This window comes from Cannabis sativa, chromosome 5 (genome assembly GCF_029168945.1).
Source record: "Cannabis sativa cultivar Pink pepper isolate KNU-18-1 chromosome 5, ASM2916894v1, whole genome shotgun sequence".
Taxonomy (NCBI): domain Eukaryota; kingdom Viridiplantae; phylum Streptophyta; class Magnoliopsida; order Rosales; family Cannabaceae; genus Cannabis; species Cannabis sativa.
The window spans coordinates 3,856,114-3,874,518 of NC_083605.1; the positions used below are offsets into that span (position 1 = coordinate 3,856,114).

The following is an 18,405-nucleotide window of genomic DNA, read 5'->3' on the forward strand; positions in this document are numbered from 1 at the left end:
GAAGGGACTGCACAAAGTATATCACTTGATATTAATTGTTATTTCAAAACAAAATAATATTATTTAGCATTTAAAATCAAATATAAACTTGCCCAATAATCAACCAATTATATTAAAATTGAAATTTGACCAACTCTTCACCTTCTTCTTACTTATGCCTCTCTGAGTCTCTCACCAATTAAAATAATATTTGCATAAAGAATTACAATTTACAGAAAGACAAAATAAGAAAATAGAAAATATTTGTATTTCTTCTCTTATTCTGGTAAACCCTACCATATTTATAAACTTTTATTAATTTTCTTTTTTTGTTGGAAAAATGGTTTAATATTTATTTACGGATTTTGATACTTCTAAAAAGAATGATGGTGATGAATTGAATAAGGAAGGTAGGCAGAGACCGATGAACATCTTATGTACTGTCTTTTACAGTTTTCAAGGCCCTTCTTTTGTCCTTATTTATTTATTTATTAAATTTCAAAATAATATTCAATTAATAATATATCACAACAACAGTACAGTACAGTAGTAGTACCATATTTTATTTATTTATTTATAAATATATAAAAACTCTCAACTCAAAAGTGATCAAACTCTAGTCTTCTTGAATTGATCACTCTGCCAAGGCAGAAAATGTCGACACCAGCAACTACAAATCTTCATCGCTTCTCAAATTCTCCAGCCAAACTCCGGCCACTGTTTGCCTTTGTAGTGGATGAGACCACCATTGTACAACATAAATTGGTACATTCTCTTCTTCTTCTTCTTCATTTGTTTTTGTTATAAACTTAGATCAAGAAACTATGCATTCTTTTGGGGTTTGTTTTGATTAGCTAATTAATTATTATTTTTTGTGTGGTGTTATTATCTGCATTATTTGATTATTGGGTTTTACTTTTTTGGGACTATATATAATATATGGTGACTTAATCATTTTTTCAGAGGATCCCAAAAAAATGTGTTATGTTATTTGGTGAAGAGCTTGGTGAGATGGGAACTCTCACTGTTCCTCATGGCAATGGTAATCGAGCATGGAAAATAAGAATAGTGAAAAATGGAAAGCATAAGAAGAAAAAAAGTCATAATAACAACAACAATATTTGGTTGAAAGATGGTATGGAGGAATTTATCAACTACTATTCCATTCACTTACACTCCATTTTGCTACTCACTTATCAAGGAAACTCAATGTTTTCTGTTCGCATTTGTGATGCTTTGGGTTCCGAGATTGATTATCCATTTGATGAAGATGATAGTGATGATGATGATAGTGATGATGATAGTGAAGATGATGATGATGATGATGATGATGATGATGATGATGATGATGATGATGATGATGATGATTATGATGATGATGATGATGAAGATGTATGTGGATCATCTAAAAGAAAAGGCTATAATAGTCAAAAGCAGCCTAGAAAGAGCTTTAGAAGAAGTGTTGATTCCAAATCCAACCACCATAATTCCAAACACTTTCAAACAAGTAATAATGGTAGAAGCTTTATCAAAAAAGAGAATGAGGACGAGGAAGAAGAAGAAGAAGAAGAAGAAGAAGTAAATGCTGAGAATGAAATGATTTTCCCAAAAAGCTTTAAGTATTGTAATGCAAGAAGAACCTTGTCCAAGGAAACTAAGAAGGCAATTCAAGCTGCATGTGCTTCAAAACTACACAATCCTTCTTTCTTGGCTGTTGTCAAACGTATTGTGGTACGTTTATATAATATTATGACATTAATTTCTCCAACTTATTATTCCTATCATATGTAATTTTGGTTTATTGAATATAGGAAGTGCCTGCTGAATTTGTAAGAAGGCACATGAAATCTTGCCCAGAGAAGATTCAACTACAAGTTAGCAATGATCAGAAGAAGAAGAAGAAGATATGGGATGTTAGGTGCTATTATGCGCACAAAGATTGTACTTTTGTGAAGAGACTAGGCAAAGGGTGGAGTTTGTTCTCGTCCACTCAAAAGTTGAAACAAGGAGATGTTTGTGTGTTTGAGTTGATTCCTAATATCAGTGGTGTCATCTTAAGGGTTTGGATTTATCGTGCATGAAATTGATACCACTAAATCTTTTTATTAGTAGCTTTTATTGGAAGATTTTAATTGGTTTCTTCACAAACTCATATATGGTTTGCCCTTTTTTGAACAATGGGTTTAAATTATGCATTTGTAGTATAAATATTTATATAGTTTGAACACGATTTGGTTGGTTAGAGTATTGTCTTTGTTCAAAGATGATGTTGTTCTCTGTTAGCCATTGTCGTTAAAATTGTCAAAGTTGTTGTTGTCTTTCAATGATGGTCAAGGTCGTAATAAAGGTAATTTTTAGATAGCTCTTGTTTATTAATTGGTGACAAGTGTAGCAACTTATGTTTTTATATATAACTTAATATTATACCAAATATTTCATGTGGGATATTTTTTATAATATTCTTGATGGTGGGACATGATCACCATGTGTATAAGTGCAGAATAAGATTAATAAGTAGTTTATATTTTTATACTTAACTCAATATTTTATCATTTATTTTCTACAATAGTCATAACGTAAGTTTATGATGATATTAATGATTAGCATGAAATGATTGTTACGGAAAGATTTGGTTTTTGTTTTGATTTTGGTTAATAGGCAGTGCCCGCAAAATTTGTAATAAAAGGACATGAAATTTATTTATTTTCTTTTTAAAAAAATAGTTTAGTTCATTATAAAACTATACACAAGATTACATTTAGTATGATCTAATCTAATTCAATCTTGGTATGCCAAACAGATCCTTAATGTTCTTTATAGACTATTGATAAATAAAAGAAAATTAATGGATGTGAAAGCAAAAGTAAAAGCAAGATTTTTTCATCTTACCATAAACAAGTCCAAACACAAAAGCAACCTGTTCAAAAACTTGCTCTTCCCCCAAAGAAATGCTATCCTAAACCCAACTTCCTTGCAAGAATTGTTGCATGAGTTTGAACTTGCCTACACACTTAATTATAAGCTCCTTTTGCCTACTAAATTTATAAGAAGATAGCTATAGTTCAGCCTTTCATAAGTATCTTCTTGCCTCACAATTCACAAACTGCATAGTAAGCTTAAAAAATATGAAAGTAAAATTTTTTATTTTAAAATTTTGTTGTTGAAAAAAAAAATGTATTCTATAAATAATTTGTTTTTTTACTTTAAAAACATAAAATGTAAGTAAGTATTGTAAATTTTATTTTTATTTTTTAATTTTATCTAAGTCGGATCTAGATTCGGTGTCCGAATCCGGATCCGGGGGTCTAGGTCTGGGTCCAGGGCCAAGTCCGGGGTCTGAGTCTAGGTCAAGGTCTAGAATTTGGGTCTTGGTCCGGGGCTAGAGTCCAAGTCTAGGTCTGGGTTTCGTGGTCCAGGTCCAAAGTTCGGGGTTAGGATCAGGGTACGAGGTCATAGCACTTTTCTAATTAAAAAAATAAACAATTAATTAAAAAAGTGTTATAAAAAGCCCCTATAATTTTTAGTTTCTAAATACAATAAAAAAATAGGATCACTTTAGAAAGAAAGAAAACAAATGAGCACAAATACTCAACAACTTTGGACATACTTCATCTTGAGTTATTTCGGTACTCTGTTTTGGTATTCAAAAGAATTTTAATTTATTTATTTATTTTATAATTACATAAATTGTAATTATATATAATTACTTGTAAATTTTTTTAAAAAATTCAAAATAATTTACCAGGTATAAGTTTTAAACAATTGTTGACTAGGCATATAAGAAGAAAAAAAAGTTACTTTCAAAGTTATTTTCAACCGTATAAATTATTCAACATGCACAATAATAAAAAAAAAAAGAAAAAAACAAAAAATTCTTTTAATTGTCAAAATAAATAAAAAAAAAAACATTACATTCACATAATAAAATGCAACTTTAATATATATATATAAAAAAAAAAAAAAAAAAAGCCACACTATTCTTCCTTTTGTGTGTATTATAATTTCATTTTTTTTCTCTTTTATCAATATAAAAAGTACATTACATAAAAAACAGAAAAAAGTTAATGATGATGAATTGAATAATAGGGACTGATGAACATCTTATCATACTCTTTTCATATATCGTGCAGATCAAGTAAGACATTATATCACAAATATGTTTTCCAGTTTTCAAAGCCCTCCTTTTGTCCTCCTTATTAATTTTAAAATAACTTAGTACTATTTTTATTCATAGATATATAAAGAAGAACTTGTAACTCTTCAATGGCCCCAAGGCAGAAAATGTCAAGTACAAATCTTCATCCTTTACCCTATTCTTCACCTAAACTCCGGCCACTTTTTGCCGTGGTTGTGAATGAAACCACCATTGTACAACATAAACTGGTAAATCTTCTTCCAATTATTTTGATGTTAATTCTTTATAGAGAGATTAGCAGCATTAATATTTGATCTTATTCATATAAATATTGGATTTTTCTTTTTTGGGACTATCTAATATATGGTGACTTTATCATTTCCAGAGGATCCCAAAAAAATGTGTTATGTTATTTGGTGAAGAGCTTGGTGAGATGGGTACTCTCACTGTTCCTCATGGCAATGGTAATCGAGCATGGAAAGTAAGAATGGTGAAAAATGGAAAGAATAAGAAGAACAATATTTGGTTGAAAGATGGTATGGAGGAATTTATCAACTACTATTCCATTCACTTACACTCCATTTTGCTACTCACTTATCAAGGAAACTCAATGTTTTCTGTTCGCATATGTGATGCTTTGGGTTCCGAGATTGATTATCCATTTGATGAAGATGATAGTGATGATGATAGTGATGATGATGATGATGATAGTGAAGATGATGATGATGATGATGATAGTGATGATGATGATGATGATGATGATGATGATGAAGTTTGTGGATCATCTAAAAGAAAAGGCTATAATAGTCAAAAGCAGCCTAGAAAGAGCTTTAGAAGAAGTGTTGATTCCAAATCCAACCACCATAATTCCAAACACTTCCAAACAAGTAATAATGGTAAAAGCTTTATCAAAAAAGAGAATGAGGATGAGGAAGAAGAGAAAATAAACAGTAATAATAAGAAGAAGTTTCATTTGAAAGAAGAAGAAGTAAATGATGAAAATGAAATGATTTTCCCAAGAAGCTTTACGTATAGTAATGTAAGACAAGCCATGTCTAAGGAAACTAAGAAGGCAGTTAAAGCTGCATGTGCATCAAAACTACACAATCCATCTTTCTTGGCTGTTGTCAAACGTATTGTGGTACCTTTATATAATATTATGACATTAATTTCTGCAACTCTCTTAGTATTCATATCATATGTAATTGTGATTTAATTTTGGTTTATTGAATATAGGAAGTGCCTGCTGAATTTGTAAGAAGGCACATGAAATCTTGCCCAGAGAGGATTCAACTACAGGTTAGCAATAATCAGAAGAAGAAATGGGATATTAAGTGCTATTATAAGAGCAAAGATTATACATTGGTGAAGAGACTAGGCAAAGGGTGGGGTTCGTTCTCATCCAGTCAAAAGTTGAACGAAGGAGATGTTTGTGTGTTTGAGTTGATTCGTAAAATCAATGGTGTCATCTTAAGGGTTTGGATTTATCGTGTGTGAAATGTTTAGCTTTTGTTGGAAGACTTTAATTGGTTTGTTCACAAACTCAGCTGTTGTTAGTTATGGCTTTTGCTCTTTTTTGAACAATGGGTTTGAAATATGGCATGTATGGTATGAATATTAATATAGTTTAGTTATGTTATTACTTTGTTTTCTCTCTCGAATTCATTTTCCCTTTCTATTTATGCACATTGTTAATGGTCAATGCTTCACTTTGCAACAAAAGCTCCCAATATTTGGTCGGTTGCTAGAATAGAATATTGTCACAATTCCTTGAAAATATTAGAGAATAAACACAAAACATTGTGTATATCGATTCGGATAATATTATGATCAAAAAAGGTTGAAGCTAAGTCACACACACTAATAGCTTTGTAGGATTTCCCCAGCTCAATATTTCTAAACACCATACAAACCCAGTAGAGTAATTGTAATTGGAAAATTGTATTGAGATAAGGGATTCAAAACTTTCAATCGACCCTTGACAATGACAAGAAGCAAGGAAAACATAACTAAGATGACACCCTTTGCATTTAGAAATAGATCCTTAACAAAGATTTGTAAAAGCACTGGCACCATATTTTGCTGAATGTAAAAATGGCAAAGATCTTTCCGGAAACTTAGTCCATACACAAGGGCAACCAGTTCTAAAACGCGTGCTTTCGCCTGCAGAAAACCCCCCTTTGAAAACACAACTTGTAAGTGAAAACAATTGCCCAAATTCAAACTTGCCTGCTATAATTTGCCAACACCTACATCTAACTCCTTTGCCTACCAAGGAGGTAGGTAGTTCAGCCTCTCATAAAATCTGCCTACTTTACAAACTACATTGTAAGTTCAGCCATGCCAGAAATCTGTTAGTTTTCACAAAAGTCTGGAGTTCGAATCCCTTATAGTTTTCTAGTCCCTAAATAGTTAGGCAGAGAGCATAGTATCGAGACTCGAAATTAGAGCATGTTTTATCTTGAAAAATGCAGAATGATAACACAAACATAGCCATGTTATGTTATTATGCAGTTACTGTTTTCACAACACTATTTTGAATCCTAGACTTAAACGAGTATAGATGAAAACAGGAAAAGAACTAATGAGGGCAACAAAATGAAGCGAGCAAGAAACTTGTTATTAAGATAAATACGCAGGCAGTATGAAATTAACAGATATTATAATTCGCATCTGTCTAACACAATCTCTAGAATAAGGTCACTTAAATATCAAACACACGAATATTGACGAATCCTAACTATGCGTTTGTAATCACGAGACCGCAACTGTCGTTTTCGCCTCTCACTATCCCAACAATTCCAAACCCAGCAATTCCTACATTACATAGAAGAGTCGTTTTGTGATTTAGCGTGTGTCGGTGATATAGATATTCGTTGTGTCGTCACGGGTTGAACGGCTATAAATAATAATCATAAAGCGGTCTAGCAGATCAAAAAGAATTTGTTAAATCACCTGCAAAATCGCATAAGTTCAAGTTCAACGCTTCCCTCGATGCCCGCCACCTGACCTTGCACCAGGATAGCGAGCAAATTGCAACCTTAAATTGACCGAATCACGGTCATGCTCATCAAATTTATAACCTGCAAAATCGAGCTCGACCAATTTACGCTGTAACTACAACTAGCCATTGTTTTGAACGGTGAATCAGGCAGATCAAGACGTGTATACGGTTAAATAGTCGATATATTGAATATAAATTTTACTAGTAACTTAAAAAATGAATATGTAGAATCATCACTCATTAGCAAAGACAGCAGGAACAAGCTTTCGATTCCAAAGTCCCATCTTAACACATGCAAAGCTTACCAGGATTCATCATGACCCAATACGCACAGTGAAACTGTGGCCTAGCCTGTGAAAGTAATAACTTTCAGAAAGAAAGGAAAAGGATTGAGCTTGCCATAGATGATGGCCGAAATATTTTCAGCAACATAGTATTGTTGTCCCTATCATACGAGCTTATCGTGCTTGCCAATTTAACTAAGCTACTATAAAATTCATCGAGCGCTCACGCCACCATTAAAGTTAGCTTGTGCCTCACTTATTACCGGATAAAGGTGGATCGAAAATCACAATCATGTCATTAATGCAATGACCCTGTTTTATAAATATTCTTTACTCATTTCAACATATCTGCATCAACTGCCTAGAAGAAATATCTGATTCAATAGTTGTTTTCAGTATATGAAAAGTCTTCATTATTGCAAAGTCAAGTGCCACATACTCTATAAAGCAGGTTACTATAGCTAACAACTTACACATTTTGACATTACACAGATCACAAAGATCTGCAGAGGAATTAATAAGCTCACCTTGTAGGGCATCCATAGCAGTAGCTGCATGGGCTGGACTCACAAAATCAACAAAACAAAGAACTAGCGGTTCTCCTCCGGGCTGCATAATTCAAATAACAGTAGAAATGGAACAGCAGAGAATATTAACATCCCAATATATATCTATATACACAATATAATGTAAAAACACTAAACTAATTCTGCACTAAAAGGCACAGAAGGTAAACTCACATGTCTTGATTCCTTGCTTACAAGTCTCACCTCTTTGTAGCCTACAAAAGGACGAAATATATCTTTGAACACACAAGTCAAGGAACTAAAATTGCAAAGATTTTTCATTTTTTTAAATTGGAAGCCAAAGGACTGCCATGAAATGTCAGATAAAAAATAATTATCCACTACTAAAGGATACGAGCTACTTCCCGCCTTGTGCAGTTGGCTGGTAAACCCTCTACAAATAGTGTACTAGAAGCATCAGGAGGAAGGGGAACTTCAGGTCTTCCACCTCCATATCCAAGAGTCCTATCTTTTATAGTTGCCCCGGGGTCAACGCCCCCAATGCCCATAAGACGTGGATCATCAACTGCACGGTTGGGTATTCCACCACTGATCGGTCTAGGAGGCTGTCCCCCGGCATAAGAAGGCTGCTGAAACATTAAATTTTTTAACCCTTAAACAATTTGTACATAAAATATGAACAGAATGAGTATCTATAGTCTCATAAAAACATTCATATTATATTACCGTGCTGCGCAAATATCGATCATATGATGCATTAATAGATTCGGTATCTCTAACACGAATTGTTCCTCTATCATCTTCACGGGGAAAATAGTTAGGGAGATCATGATTGCTCAGTCCATCTGCAAAAGTACAAGAATAATAAATTAGCAGAACAAACAATAGTAGTACGCAGATAATCACATTAGCTATAAATAGTGAAATGAAATCGAAAACAGCAGTAGTATAAAACCTAACTCAAAATTTACACATTTACTGGGACTTTAACCCCACATCAGTCACCCATCTATATGGTTTTGTATATCTGATATTTCATGTATTCGAAATTCGAAATTAAGACTACCCGAAATCAAAATTCAGGTGGAAATAAAGATAAAAAGCACATAACAACCAAAGATTCTAAATCCAAAATGATTATTGAAATCACATATAAATGAAATTGAAATGAATATTTGACAAAATCATATCCCATCAACATATAGTAACATATTACAACATTTAATTTGGTTCCCCAATAATTTTACTGCTTTTTTCTCTCGGTAACCAAACAAAAAAATCAAATCTTGAAACCCTAAAAACATAAAAGAAATAAAATTGTAAAATGGAGAAGTACCGTAGTCGGGACGAGAGCGCTTGGCGGGGATGGCGGAAGGCGGCTGGCGCGGATCAGTGTACCTCCAATAAGAGTCGGCCATACGCTAAAGGTTGAATCTTTAAGGTACTAATAATGTGAAAATGGCAGGGAAAGAGGGAAATGAGAAAGAAGAAAAAGGGATTCCCTGTTAAGACGATGAAGAAAGGAAATAGGACACAACTAAAATGCCTAAATCAAAATAAGAATTGTAAATAGTGCTCAAACACTATGAGAATGAGATGAAATTTACAACACCACCCCTAACATATAGGATCACATTTTCACAGTTTCACTCATATTTTAATGTAGGTTAATTAGGATTTTTGTATTTATAAATTTAGATTATTAGATTTAATAATTTTTATTGCATTTCATTCAATTTTACTAATTCGATGATTATTTATGTACTAAATTATGTTCTTCGGACTTTCGTATTTGCCAAATCATATCACTTATTATTTGACATATGTCAAATAATGCCCTTTGAATTTTTATCTATATTATACTATTTTTACTAAAAGTAGACAAAAATCTTTAAATTTAACAATCTAAATAGTTCAAAGGGAATTTTTAACAGTTTTCAAAATTCAGGAGGTAAAATTTGGGTATATGTCAAAGTTTGGAAGCAAAAGTCCTAAATGTATATGTAAAGTTCCATATCAAGCACCTGAGTTGACATACAGTTATGGGTGTATTTTAATGCTGAATCTTACACATTTTAGTTTAATAAATAGAGCAATTTGCGGTGAAACTCCCTTATATTTTAATTTTTATACACTCAACCCCCTTATCTTTTTTTGGTAGCAAAACTCCCTTATGTTTTAACTTTTATACACTTAACTCCCTTATTTTTTTTTTGTGGCAAAATCCCATCATGTTTTAATTTTTATACACTTAACCCCCTTATCTTTTTTTTGTGGCAAAATCCCCTTATGTTTATTTTTCTTTGCAAATTTGACACGCCAGTTAAATATTACTGTTAAATATCAATTGGATAACCACTGTATACACCTGTGTATATGTAACGGTAAAACCTCGAAGTCGATACAGTAGTAATCCAGTTAGTATTTAATGGCAATATCTAACTAAAACTTTAAAGTTGCAAAGAAAAGTAATCTTAAGGGGGTTTTTCCACCAAAATAAAATATAAAGAGGTTAAGTGTATAAAAATTAAAACATAAAGGGGTTTTGCCACAAAAAAAAAATAAGGGGGTTCAGTGTATTAAAACTAAAACATAAGGGGTTTTGCAACAAAAAAAAAGATAAGGGGATTAAGTGTATAAAAGTAAAACATAAGGGGATTTCGCCACAAATTACTCTAATAAATAATTTGAGAAACCACTAACCAATAATAAAATGCCACATCAGTATGATGTTACACTATGTTACATTTTTTTACCAGCACCAAATATCACACAACACGAAATAAAGGCTAATTACAATTTTTGCCCCCTGAACTATGACATGTACCAAATCATGTCCCTTGAACTTTTAAGGTCGTTAAAAATACTCCCTGAACTATTGAGATTGTTGGATTTAAGGATTTTTATCTAATTTTAGTAAAAAAGTCTAACATGGATAAAAGTTCAGGGGCCATAATTTAGTACATGTCAAAGTTCGAGGGACATGATTTGGTAGATATCAAAGTCTGGGGAGCATAATTTAGTACATAAACAATCACTGAAATAGTAAAATTGAATGAAATTAGACAGAGTCCTTAAATCCAACAATCTCAATAGTTCAGAGAACATTTTTAACGACCTTAAAAGTTCAGGGGGCATGATTTGGTACATGTCAAAGTTCAAGGGCAAAAATCCTAATTAGCCCAAAATAAAAATATTTTGCTTAAAAGATTTCACATTTTATATTTCTTTTCCTCATTATAAAAGGTAATTTAAGGTACATCTAATATTATTATTTAGAAACTATTTCTAAAATTCATTTTAAAATTAAATAAAATTATAAAAATAAAAAATATTATAAAATTTGAAATTATTTTTATATTTTTTTTTAAATAATAATATTAAATGTAACAATATAAACGTGTCACGTATATAAAAGTATCTACATAAACAATCTGTACTGACAGATAATTGTTAAAAATATATGACATCTAAAATCTGCAAACAATTCAATAAGGGAAATTTACATTGTATATGTTATAAAATAATATAAAATAATATAAAGTAGATGAGAAGAAAGAAGAAGAAGATGAAGAGAGAAAGAGAAAGTGAATGAGAATTTCTGAGTTGTTTATTCTAATGGGGTGAACCCCTATTTATACAAATACAAGAGTGAGATATTAAGAAACTAAGAAAAAGGGAAACTAAGGAAAAGAGGAATGTTGATTACAATTCATGGTAATAAATAAAAGATTTGGACATCCACATAATTATTAATATTTATAACACTCCCCCTTGGATGTCCATAATAGCTGCCTTATTAAAAATCTTGCTGAAAACTTGGTCAAAGGAAAAAGAGTATAGTGTAAACTAACTCCCTCACCCTCATTTAGGCATTTGTGGAGATCTTCTAATCGACGAATTTCGATCTTGTCTGCCGTCTTCTCAAATGTTGATGTTGGTAATAACTTTGTGAATAAGTTTGTAAGATTGACACTTGATTGAATATGTTGAACACCAATATGCATTTTCTTGAAGCGTATAAAGAAGAATTTCGTGAAATGTGTTCTAACTCTATCTCCTTCAATGTACCTCCTTTTAGTTGAACGATGCAAGCAGTATTATCCATAGAGAATTGCTTGGGTTGATACTTCTTTATTGAGTGCAATCCATATGTTTCCCGAATATGCTATGTCAATGATCTCACTCACTAACATTCTCTACTTGCTTCATAAAATGCAAGTATGTTAACATGATTTATAGTTGCCTCGTTAAAAATCTTGCCAGAAAAACCCAGTGGGACAAAATCTGAGCTAGGGAAAAGAGTACAATATATATTTCATATTCATAATTATTTGCAAGTTGCCTCGTTAAAAACCTTGCCAGGAAAACCCATTGGGACAAAACCTGAACTAAGGAAAAAAGAGTGCAACATGAATATGTCTCCCCCTCATGCACATATGATCCATAATTCTTTTGGTGATAATATATCTCATAAGATTATTGTTATCACTTTTAAAATATCACCATATATAATCTTTGATCATATATTTTCTATAACTCTTCCAGAGTATGCATGGACTTCTAAATTATAGATGAGGGGTTCGTGGAACATTAGTCTTTATCCAACTAATTGTATCATTCATGTGTGTACACAACTTTGTTCATACGAAAATTTAAAATTTCAAGTAGATATGAACATAACACATTAATGGTACTACAAATTTTCATTTGTGACAATGATGGTACTCCAAGACCATATATTTATTCCATCTTGTTTTATGATCTTAATTTCCATATCAAATGATCATATATCTATAATTCTTGATACATATGAAGTACTTCAGGACTTCAATACTAATGAACAAACTTTATACATTAATATTTCTCGAAATACAAAAAGAAATAAAAAGTTTGTTCTTCAATTAATCAAAAACTCTTAAAGAGTCTATCACAACGTATAATTTACGTATTTATATTGCATAGACAACCATAGGTATTTTTCAAATAATAATTTACTTACATGTCTTTATTTCATACAAAGATCTTTGTCATATAGTGCGCGCGACTTTGAATTTATATCACTTAAGACATGTATTAAATTCTTCTAGAACTTTTAGATAAGGCGTATTTCAAATTCTCACTATATTAGGAGCTCCAAATAAATAATCTTTTGTTGCAACATTTATGTGACGCTTATAAATCCTCATAAAATATATTCCAGACTATAATCAAATCATGATTATATTTTCTCAATATTTAAGCCTTACTTCAATCAATCTCATGTCTATGCAAACTTTGTACAACAATTCATTATGTACAAATACATATATGCAAATTTCTCATTAGAAATATTTATTTGCACACCCTACAGGTCTTACTTCACTTTATGTGAGTAAATTTGCCTGGATTGCGTCATAATATTTTGGCCAAAAATCAAAATGTAAGTCGATGATTCTCGACAAATCTAATACCATGATCCTTGCTATCTCATGTTAGTTTATTGCATATGCAAACATTCAATATTTATTGTCGACAAAAATTTCAATAAATGATAATTTCCTCCCATATTGACATAACTTATAGAGATCTCTTTAAATTACATATTTTTCAAATATGTTTATCATTTATAGGTACCTATAACGAATCACTTCAGGGATTCAATTATGATGAAATGTGTTATGTCTAACTTCTCTTGGGAGTCTTTTCGAGTACCGTTTTCATCACGGTTATCATTTTAATACTTTATAACATTAAGGTATCTCCACGAGTACCTCTAGATTTAACAACTTCAGGGCAAATCAAATGAACATTTATTAATAATTTCTACATTGTTCATTTACGCTTCAGGCGTTTTCAACTCATTCTATCTCAACTTTAAATAATATTGATTTGCAGTTGGTATATATCATTTTGAACTATATTGTTCTTATATACTTTGTGCAAGGATCATTTTTCAAAAATCATCATCGATCCCAACTGCTTCTCTCCCCCTGATCGAGAGATTTTTTAAAAATTGTGATATCTAAAAATATTAATACACCTGTAGGGATTTCAATATATCACAATGAATCAATATTTGTTTAAACTCATATATACTATATGACATTGAACTTTAGGTTCAATAAACTTCAGTTTCAAGTTCAATCCTTATGAACTTAATTCATTTCTAAGAATGATTCATACGTGTATAATTAGAAATACATAAATTTACACATTTTGTAAATGCATGATTATATAATCTTATCACATCAATAAGAAACTATGCAATAAAAATCTAACAATGGCTCAAGATTGTTAAGAAAACATATTTTAAATATTTTCTATGTGCAAATATATGCACATTCTTCTTTTGAGCCTTATAAATAACAATGAGAAGAATCTTCTGGTTCTTCAACAAAATTTAGTCAAATTTTTTGACAATTTATTGCATATGATTGATTATGTCAAAATAATTCAATTCATGAACTTCAGGTTCACTATAATTTGTATTTCAATGAAACTTTCAAAATGTAATGTAAATTCATTACAACATAATCATTACAAGTTTCATTTTTATATACACGAATAATATAATTATATTATTCTCCAAAACATATACACTCTTCAGGAATCACTATCATCAATTCAATGATGTGTATAATTTAAAAGATACATGACAACTTCATCATGTTATTGTAATGATCAAATAGATATAACCATAACATATTATTCATTTTTCCTGATATCTTTTTAACAAGTCGTCTAATTTATTAATAGACTATTCATCAGTCTAATTATCATGACTTGATATATTATATATTTAAATGTACAACAAGTACATATAATAAGTTATTTATTATCACTTTCATAACTAGATAAAAGTTACACATCTAGGTACATACAAAGACATTTTACTACTCAAAGTAGCAATTGTATGTAAGACTTCTTCAGGAAGCCTTTCAACTAATCATTTTGTGATTCTTTATCACTTTGATTATATTGGATCACTAACAAATATTAGTAAATTATATATCCACTTTTAGGAATATGCTAACTGAATTATATGGTAACTATATATTTACATATCATGTACCAACATGTAACGCCCCGATATTTTGCCTTATCTTACAAAAATACTATTTTCATGCATAATTTGAAAAGATAAAAAAAAATAATTTAAATACAACAGTGGATTTTAAAAAAAATCAAAATGCAACAGAGAAGGATCCTTCATTTGTAAAACAAGATGCAGTAAGTAAATAATTTTAAATAATGCATTTCCACTGTGTTAGATTTATCAACTGCTTAAAATAAAACTAAGGCACCACCGACGTTCTAGATCGTTTGTCCGCCCGTAGCCGCCCAACAAAAGATAATGCACCGAACCGACCCCGCTCACTATACATACTTCCCCGTCTAATACCCGTAGGGAAAGTAAGGGGGGTGAGCTAAAAGCTCAGTAAGGAAATGCTTATCAAACAATACCATATAATATCACACATACCATTAATGTATTTATTAAGTTTTAGCAATATCATACATGCTCTTTTATAACTATAACCAAATAACTGTACATATGGAAACCTTTATCATACAAGTCTATACTATTTGTTTACACCGTACACATATACAGAGATCATAACTCCAATATCATACTCATAACATAATCATATCAATACTATAAATAATAATAACATTATCACAATATTGGCATATCATAGCCATTACTTACATAACCCGGGCCTAGCCTGACCCTACAATATCCTGGGCCTAATCTGCCCATATAATAACATGGGCCTATGTAGCCCTACCATTGTTATAGGATAGGGTATCTCTATATTCAACAGTAACATCACTGTATCATACCCACCATAACAATCTCATACACGACTCAGTAAAATGCAGGGTAGGGTATCTCTACATTCAACGGCCTTATCCCGTATCATACCCCACCATGGTCCCCCACTTTACCTGAGACGTTAGCATACAACATACAACATATAACATGCAACATACAAATACATCATACAACACACAACCTGAAACATACAAATACAACATACAACATATACAAGTCATACAACCATAATTTATGTATCAATTCACAAAGTCATATTGTGTCCATACCACACATTCTCAGTACCATATACATATTCAAAAAAACAAATCATAAGTCATATTTCAATACATAAAGAATTTAAATTTATGCAGATAAACACATACAAAACTATCTAATTTCCTTACCTCAAATCCCGCTGCTTAAGAGTTGTTATCTTGTCACTACTACCTATAATAAGACATGGGTCAAGGCCCTAATATTAAAATTCGTACTCTTACAGTACAGCAGAAAGATTTACTATTTTTGACCAACAACTACACTAATTCAGTAAAAGTTGTCTTCATAAAAATTATAGGAAATTCCATTATCTTTCCAATGATATAAAGATCATTACAAATGGATTAAAACTGAGAGAGTTATGATTGTTTTACTGAAACTATTTCTGAGAAGGAATATGGAGTAACGAATTATACGACTTAGCAAAAATACAAACTTTTTGTATTGAAAAGTTCAGAACTAGAAGATAACATCTCCATGAAAGTTTTAGGAAATTAAATTCCCTTTCCAATGATACCAAAATCTCTGAAATTGGAATTATATTCAAAGAGATATTACAATTTTACCAAAACAGTTTTGGAAGAACAAGATTCAAGAAACGAATTACATGATACAGAAGGAAACTAACTTTTCGACATAGTATAACTCCGAATTCACGAAATATTTCTTCATGAAACTTATGGAAAATTGAATAAGCTTTGAAACCATATATAGATCATTAAAAATGGACAAGAATTGAGAGAGTTATAGTATTTTAAGTGAAAGTACTTTTTCTGGGAATATGAAAAAAACGATTTACAACAAAATCAGAAAGATGATAATTTTCGACATAGAATATCACCGAAATGGTGAATAATTTCTTGATAAAAATTTTAGATCATCGAATAAGCTTTCTAACGATATAAAAATCGCTGGAAACGGATCAATATTGAGAGAGATATGACTATTTTACTAAGACAATAATTTTCAGAAAAAAATAAAAACGAGATTTTATAGTTTAACCTAAAAGTTCACAACAATAAGTGGAAGAACTCTCTTACCTCTTGATGACTCTTCTTAATCTAGATCTTGAAATCTCAAATTATTAGAATGGTGATGATGATCTCAATGTTATGTTGATGAAAATCATGAGTGTTGTTTGGCGAAGAGAATGAAACAAGAAGGAAAATTATAAATCTTTGATAGGTAGCGAGATGGATAACTTGTAGGATATAGGATTTTATTGAAATGGCCCTCTCTAAGAATTGTATTCAGGCGGAAAGAAAGAGATTGAGATTGAGTTTTATTTTTCTTAGGGTTAGAGACTCTGCATATTACGTATCAAAATGTGATAGATTTAGGTTTTATAATCTAATTAAATCTATAAAAGAAAATAATAAAATAACCCCTATAATCTGATGCTAATTTAACTCTAAATAGAATAATTAAATAAAAATCTTATTTGTTAGATATAAGTTTTAAATTTAAATTTTAAAACTTAGGGTTTCTATACTAAACTTAACAGGTCGTCACTTTGTAACCTAATTTTGACCCCAATAAAGTTAAAATTACGATAAATCTATTTCTACATAATTGATAGATCTTTGAATTATCTTTCCAACGCCACTGAAATCACCTCAATCCGAGCTCTAGAACTCCAGATATGATCGTTTTAGTAAAACAGTTTTTAATCCCGTTGAATTTATCCAAACCTACGAATTTTTAACATTAATTAATTAAACTCACTAAATATATTATAAAACCCTAATGGACCTTCATATTGGGCTTTAATTAAACGATTACTTACTCTGTAAAAATACCATAATATTTTACTTTCGTAGTTAATACAACTTTAACTCTCTCTAAAAAATTGGTACAACTACTCTAAGCAATAATATCAACTCACTAACAACACAAAGAAACAAGATAATTATCCTCGCTCAATTATTATCCAAAAAAAAAAAAGAAAATTAAATACTATTTTAATCTGGATATTACATTCTACCCTCCTTAAAAGAAATTTCGTCCTCGAAATTTAACTTACCAACACTCGGGGTGTTGAGTCGTCATGTCTTTCACTACTTACTGCATTACCTCATTATCTACCATATATATGGACCCAATAAACATGCATTTAACCTATGTCTTATCGGTCAATCCATAACACATAAAATATACACAACTTAATTAAGTATTATTATTTCTCTATACATTACTTAAATACCAAAATGTACTCTATCATAATAACTTACATATACATGCTTTAAATACTAAGTTTTGCAATCACATGCTCGTAATATATGAAAAGTTTTTCTTTCTCTTATGATCATCCTTACATGCCATTAAGAGTGAAACTATTTATTTTTCTATGAGCATCCTTACATGCCATTTAAAGTAACACTAATTATTCTCTAAATGAA

The 18,405-nt window shown here is 30.8% G+C and overlaps 3 protein-coding genes across 9 annotated transcripts; 2 read left to right on the plus strand and 1 right to left on the minus strand.

Annotated features, from left to right (window-relative positions):
* Window positions 1-189: 189 nt before the first annotated feature.
* LOC115717027 (B3 domain-containing transcription factor VRN1-like) lies at window positions 190-2,340 on the plus strand. The gene is made up of 3 exons (XM_061116056.1): window positions 190-744; window positions 943-1,710; window positions 1,791-2,340. Exons 1-3 carry the CDS (start codon window positions 634-636, stop codon window positions 2,058-2,060), a joined length of 1,149 nt encoding a protein of 382 aa, XP_060972039.1. The 5' UTR covers window positions 190-633; the 3' UTR covers window positions 2,061-2,340.
* Window positions 2,341-4,064: 1,724 nt separating this feature from the next.
* On the plus strand, window positions 4,065-5,753 carry LOC115717029 (B3 domain-containing transcription factor VRN1-like). 2 transcript variants are annotated; one of them, XM_061116059.1, is made up of 3 exons: window positions 4,065-4,362; window positions 4,500-5,255; window positions 5,351-5,753. In XM_061116059.1, the coding sequence occupies exons 1-3, from the start codon at window positions 4,243-4,245 to the stop codon at window positions 5,609-5,611; spliced, it is 1,137 nt and encodes a 378-aa protein (XP_060972042.1). In that variant the 5' UTR covers window positions 4,065-4,242; the 3' UTR covers window positions 5,612-5,753. The 2 variants fall into 2 exon arrangements, with proteins under 2 accessions (XP_060972042.1, XP_060972043.1); XM_061116060.1 differs by having other exon boundaries at window positions 4,066-4,362; window positions 4,500-5,247.
* A 960-nt stretch (window positions 5,754-6,713) lies between these two features.
* On the minus strand, window positions 6,714-9,588 carry LOC115717025 (RNA-binding protein 1). 6 transcript variants are annotated; one of them, XM_030645959.2, is made up of 7 exons: window positions 9,266-9,588; window positions 8,656-8,774; window positions 8,324-8,558; window positions 8,143-8,204; window positions 7,930-8,011; window positions 7,070-7,197; window positions 6,714-6,931 (listed from the first exon to the last, which is right to left on the minus strand). In XM_030645959.2, exons 1-6 carry the CDS (start codon window positions 9,345-9,347, stop codon window positions 7,094-7,096), a joined length of 684 nt encoding a protein of 227 aa, XP_030501819.1. In that variant the 5' UTR covers window positions 9,348-9,588; the 3' UTR covers window positions 6,714-6,931; window positions 7,070-7,093. The 6 variants fall into 6 exon arrangements, 4 of the variants coding, with proteins under 4 accessions (XP_030501819.1, XP_030501820.1, XP_060972044.1 ...); XM_030645960.2 differs by having other exon boundaries at window positions 8,324-8,555; window positions 9,266-9,583; XR_009688013.1 differs by having other exon boundaries at window positions 7,070-8,011; window positions 8,324-8,555; window positions 9,266-9,517.
* Between the last annotated feature and the right edge of the window lie 8,817 nt (window positions 9,589-18,405).

Excerpts from the sequence above, each read along its gene's own strand:
- LOC115717027 (XM_061116056.1), top strand. The coding sequence starts at position 634 with ATGTCGACACCAGCAACTACAAATCTTCATCGCTTCTCAAATTCTCCA. Across the intron at positions 745-942 it reads CCATTGTACAACATAAATTG|AGGATCCCAAAAAAATGTGT; the intron begins GTACATTCTCTT and ends TCATTTTTTCAG. Across the intron at positions 1,711-1,790 it reads CTGTTGTCAAACGTATTGTG|GAAGTGCCTGCTGAATTTGT; the intron begins GTACGTTTATAT and ends TATTGAATATAG.
- LOC115717029 (XM_061116059.1), top strand. The coding sequence starts at position 4,243 with ATGGCCCCAAGGCAGAAAATGTCAAGTACAAATCTTCATCCTTTACCC. Across the intron at positions 4,363-4,499 it reads CCATTGTACAACATAAACTG|AGGATCCCAAAAAAATGTGT; the intron begins GTAAATCTTCTT and ends TATCATTTCCAG. Across the intron at positions 5,256-5,350 it reads CTGTTGTCAAACGTATTGTG|GAAGTGCCTGCTGAATTTGT; the intron begins GTACCTTTATAT and ends TATTGAATATAG.
- LOC115717025 (XM_030645959.2), bottom strand. The coding sequence starts at position 9,347 with ATGGCCGACTCTTATTGGAGGTACACTGATCCGCGCCAGCCGCCTTCC. Across the intron at positions 8,775-9,265 it reads GCGCTCTCGTCCCGACTACG|ATGGACTGAGCAATCATGAT; the intron begins GTACTTCTCCAT and ends GTACTTTTGCAG. Across the intron at positions 8,205-8,323 it reads CACAAGGCGGGAAGTAGCTC|ATATATTTCGTCCTTTTGTA; the intron begins GTATCCTTTAGT and ends GTGTGTTCAAAG.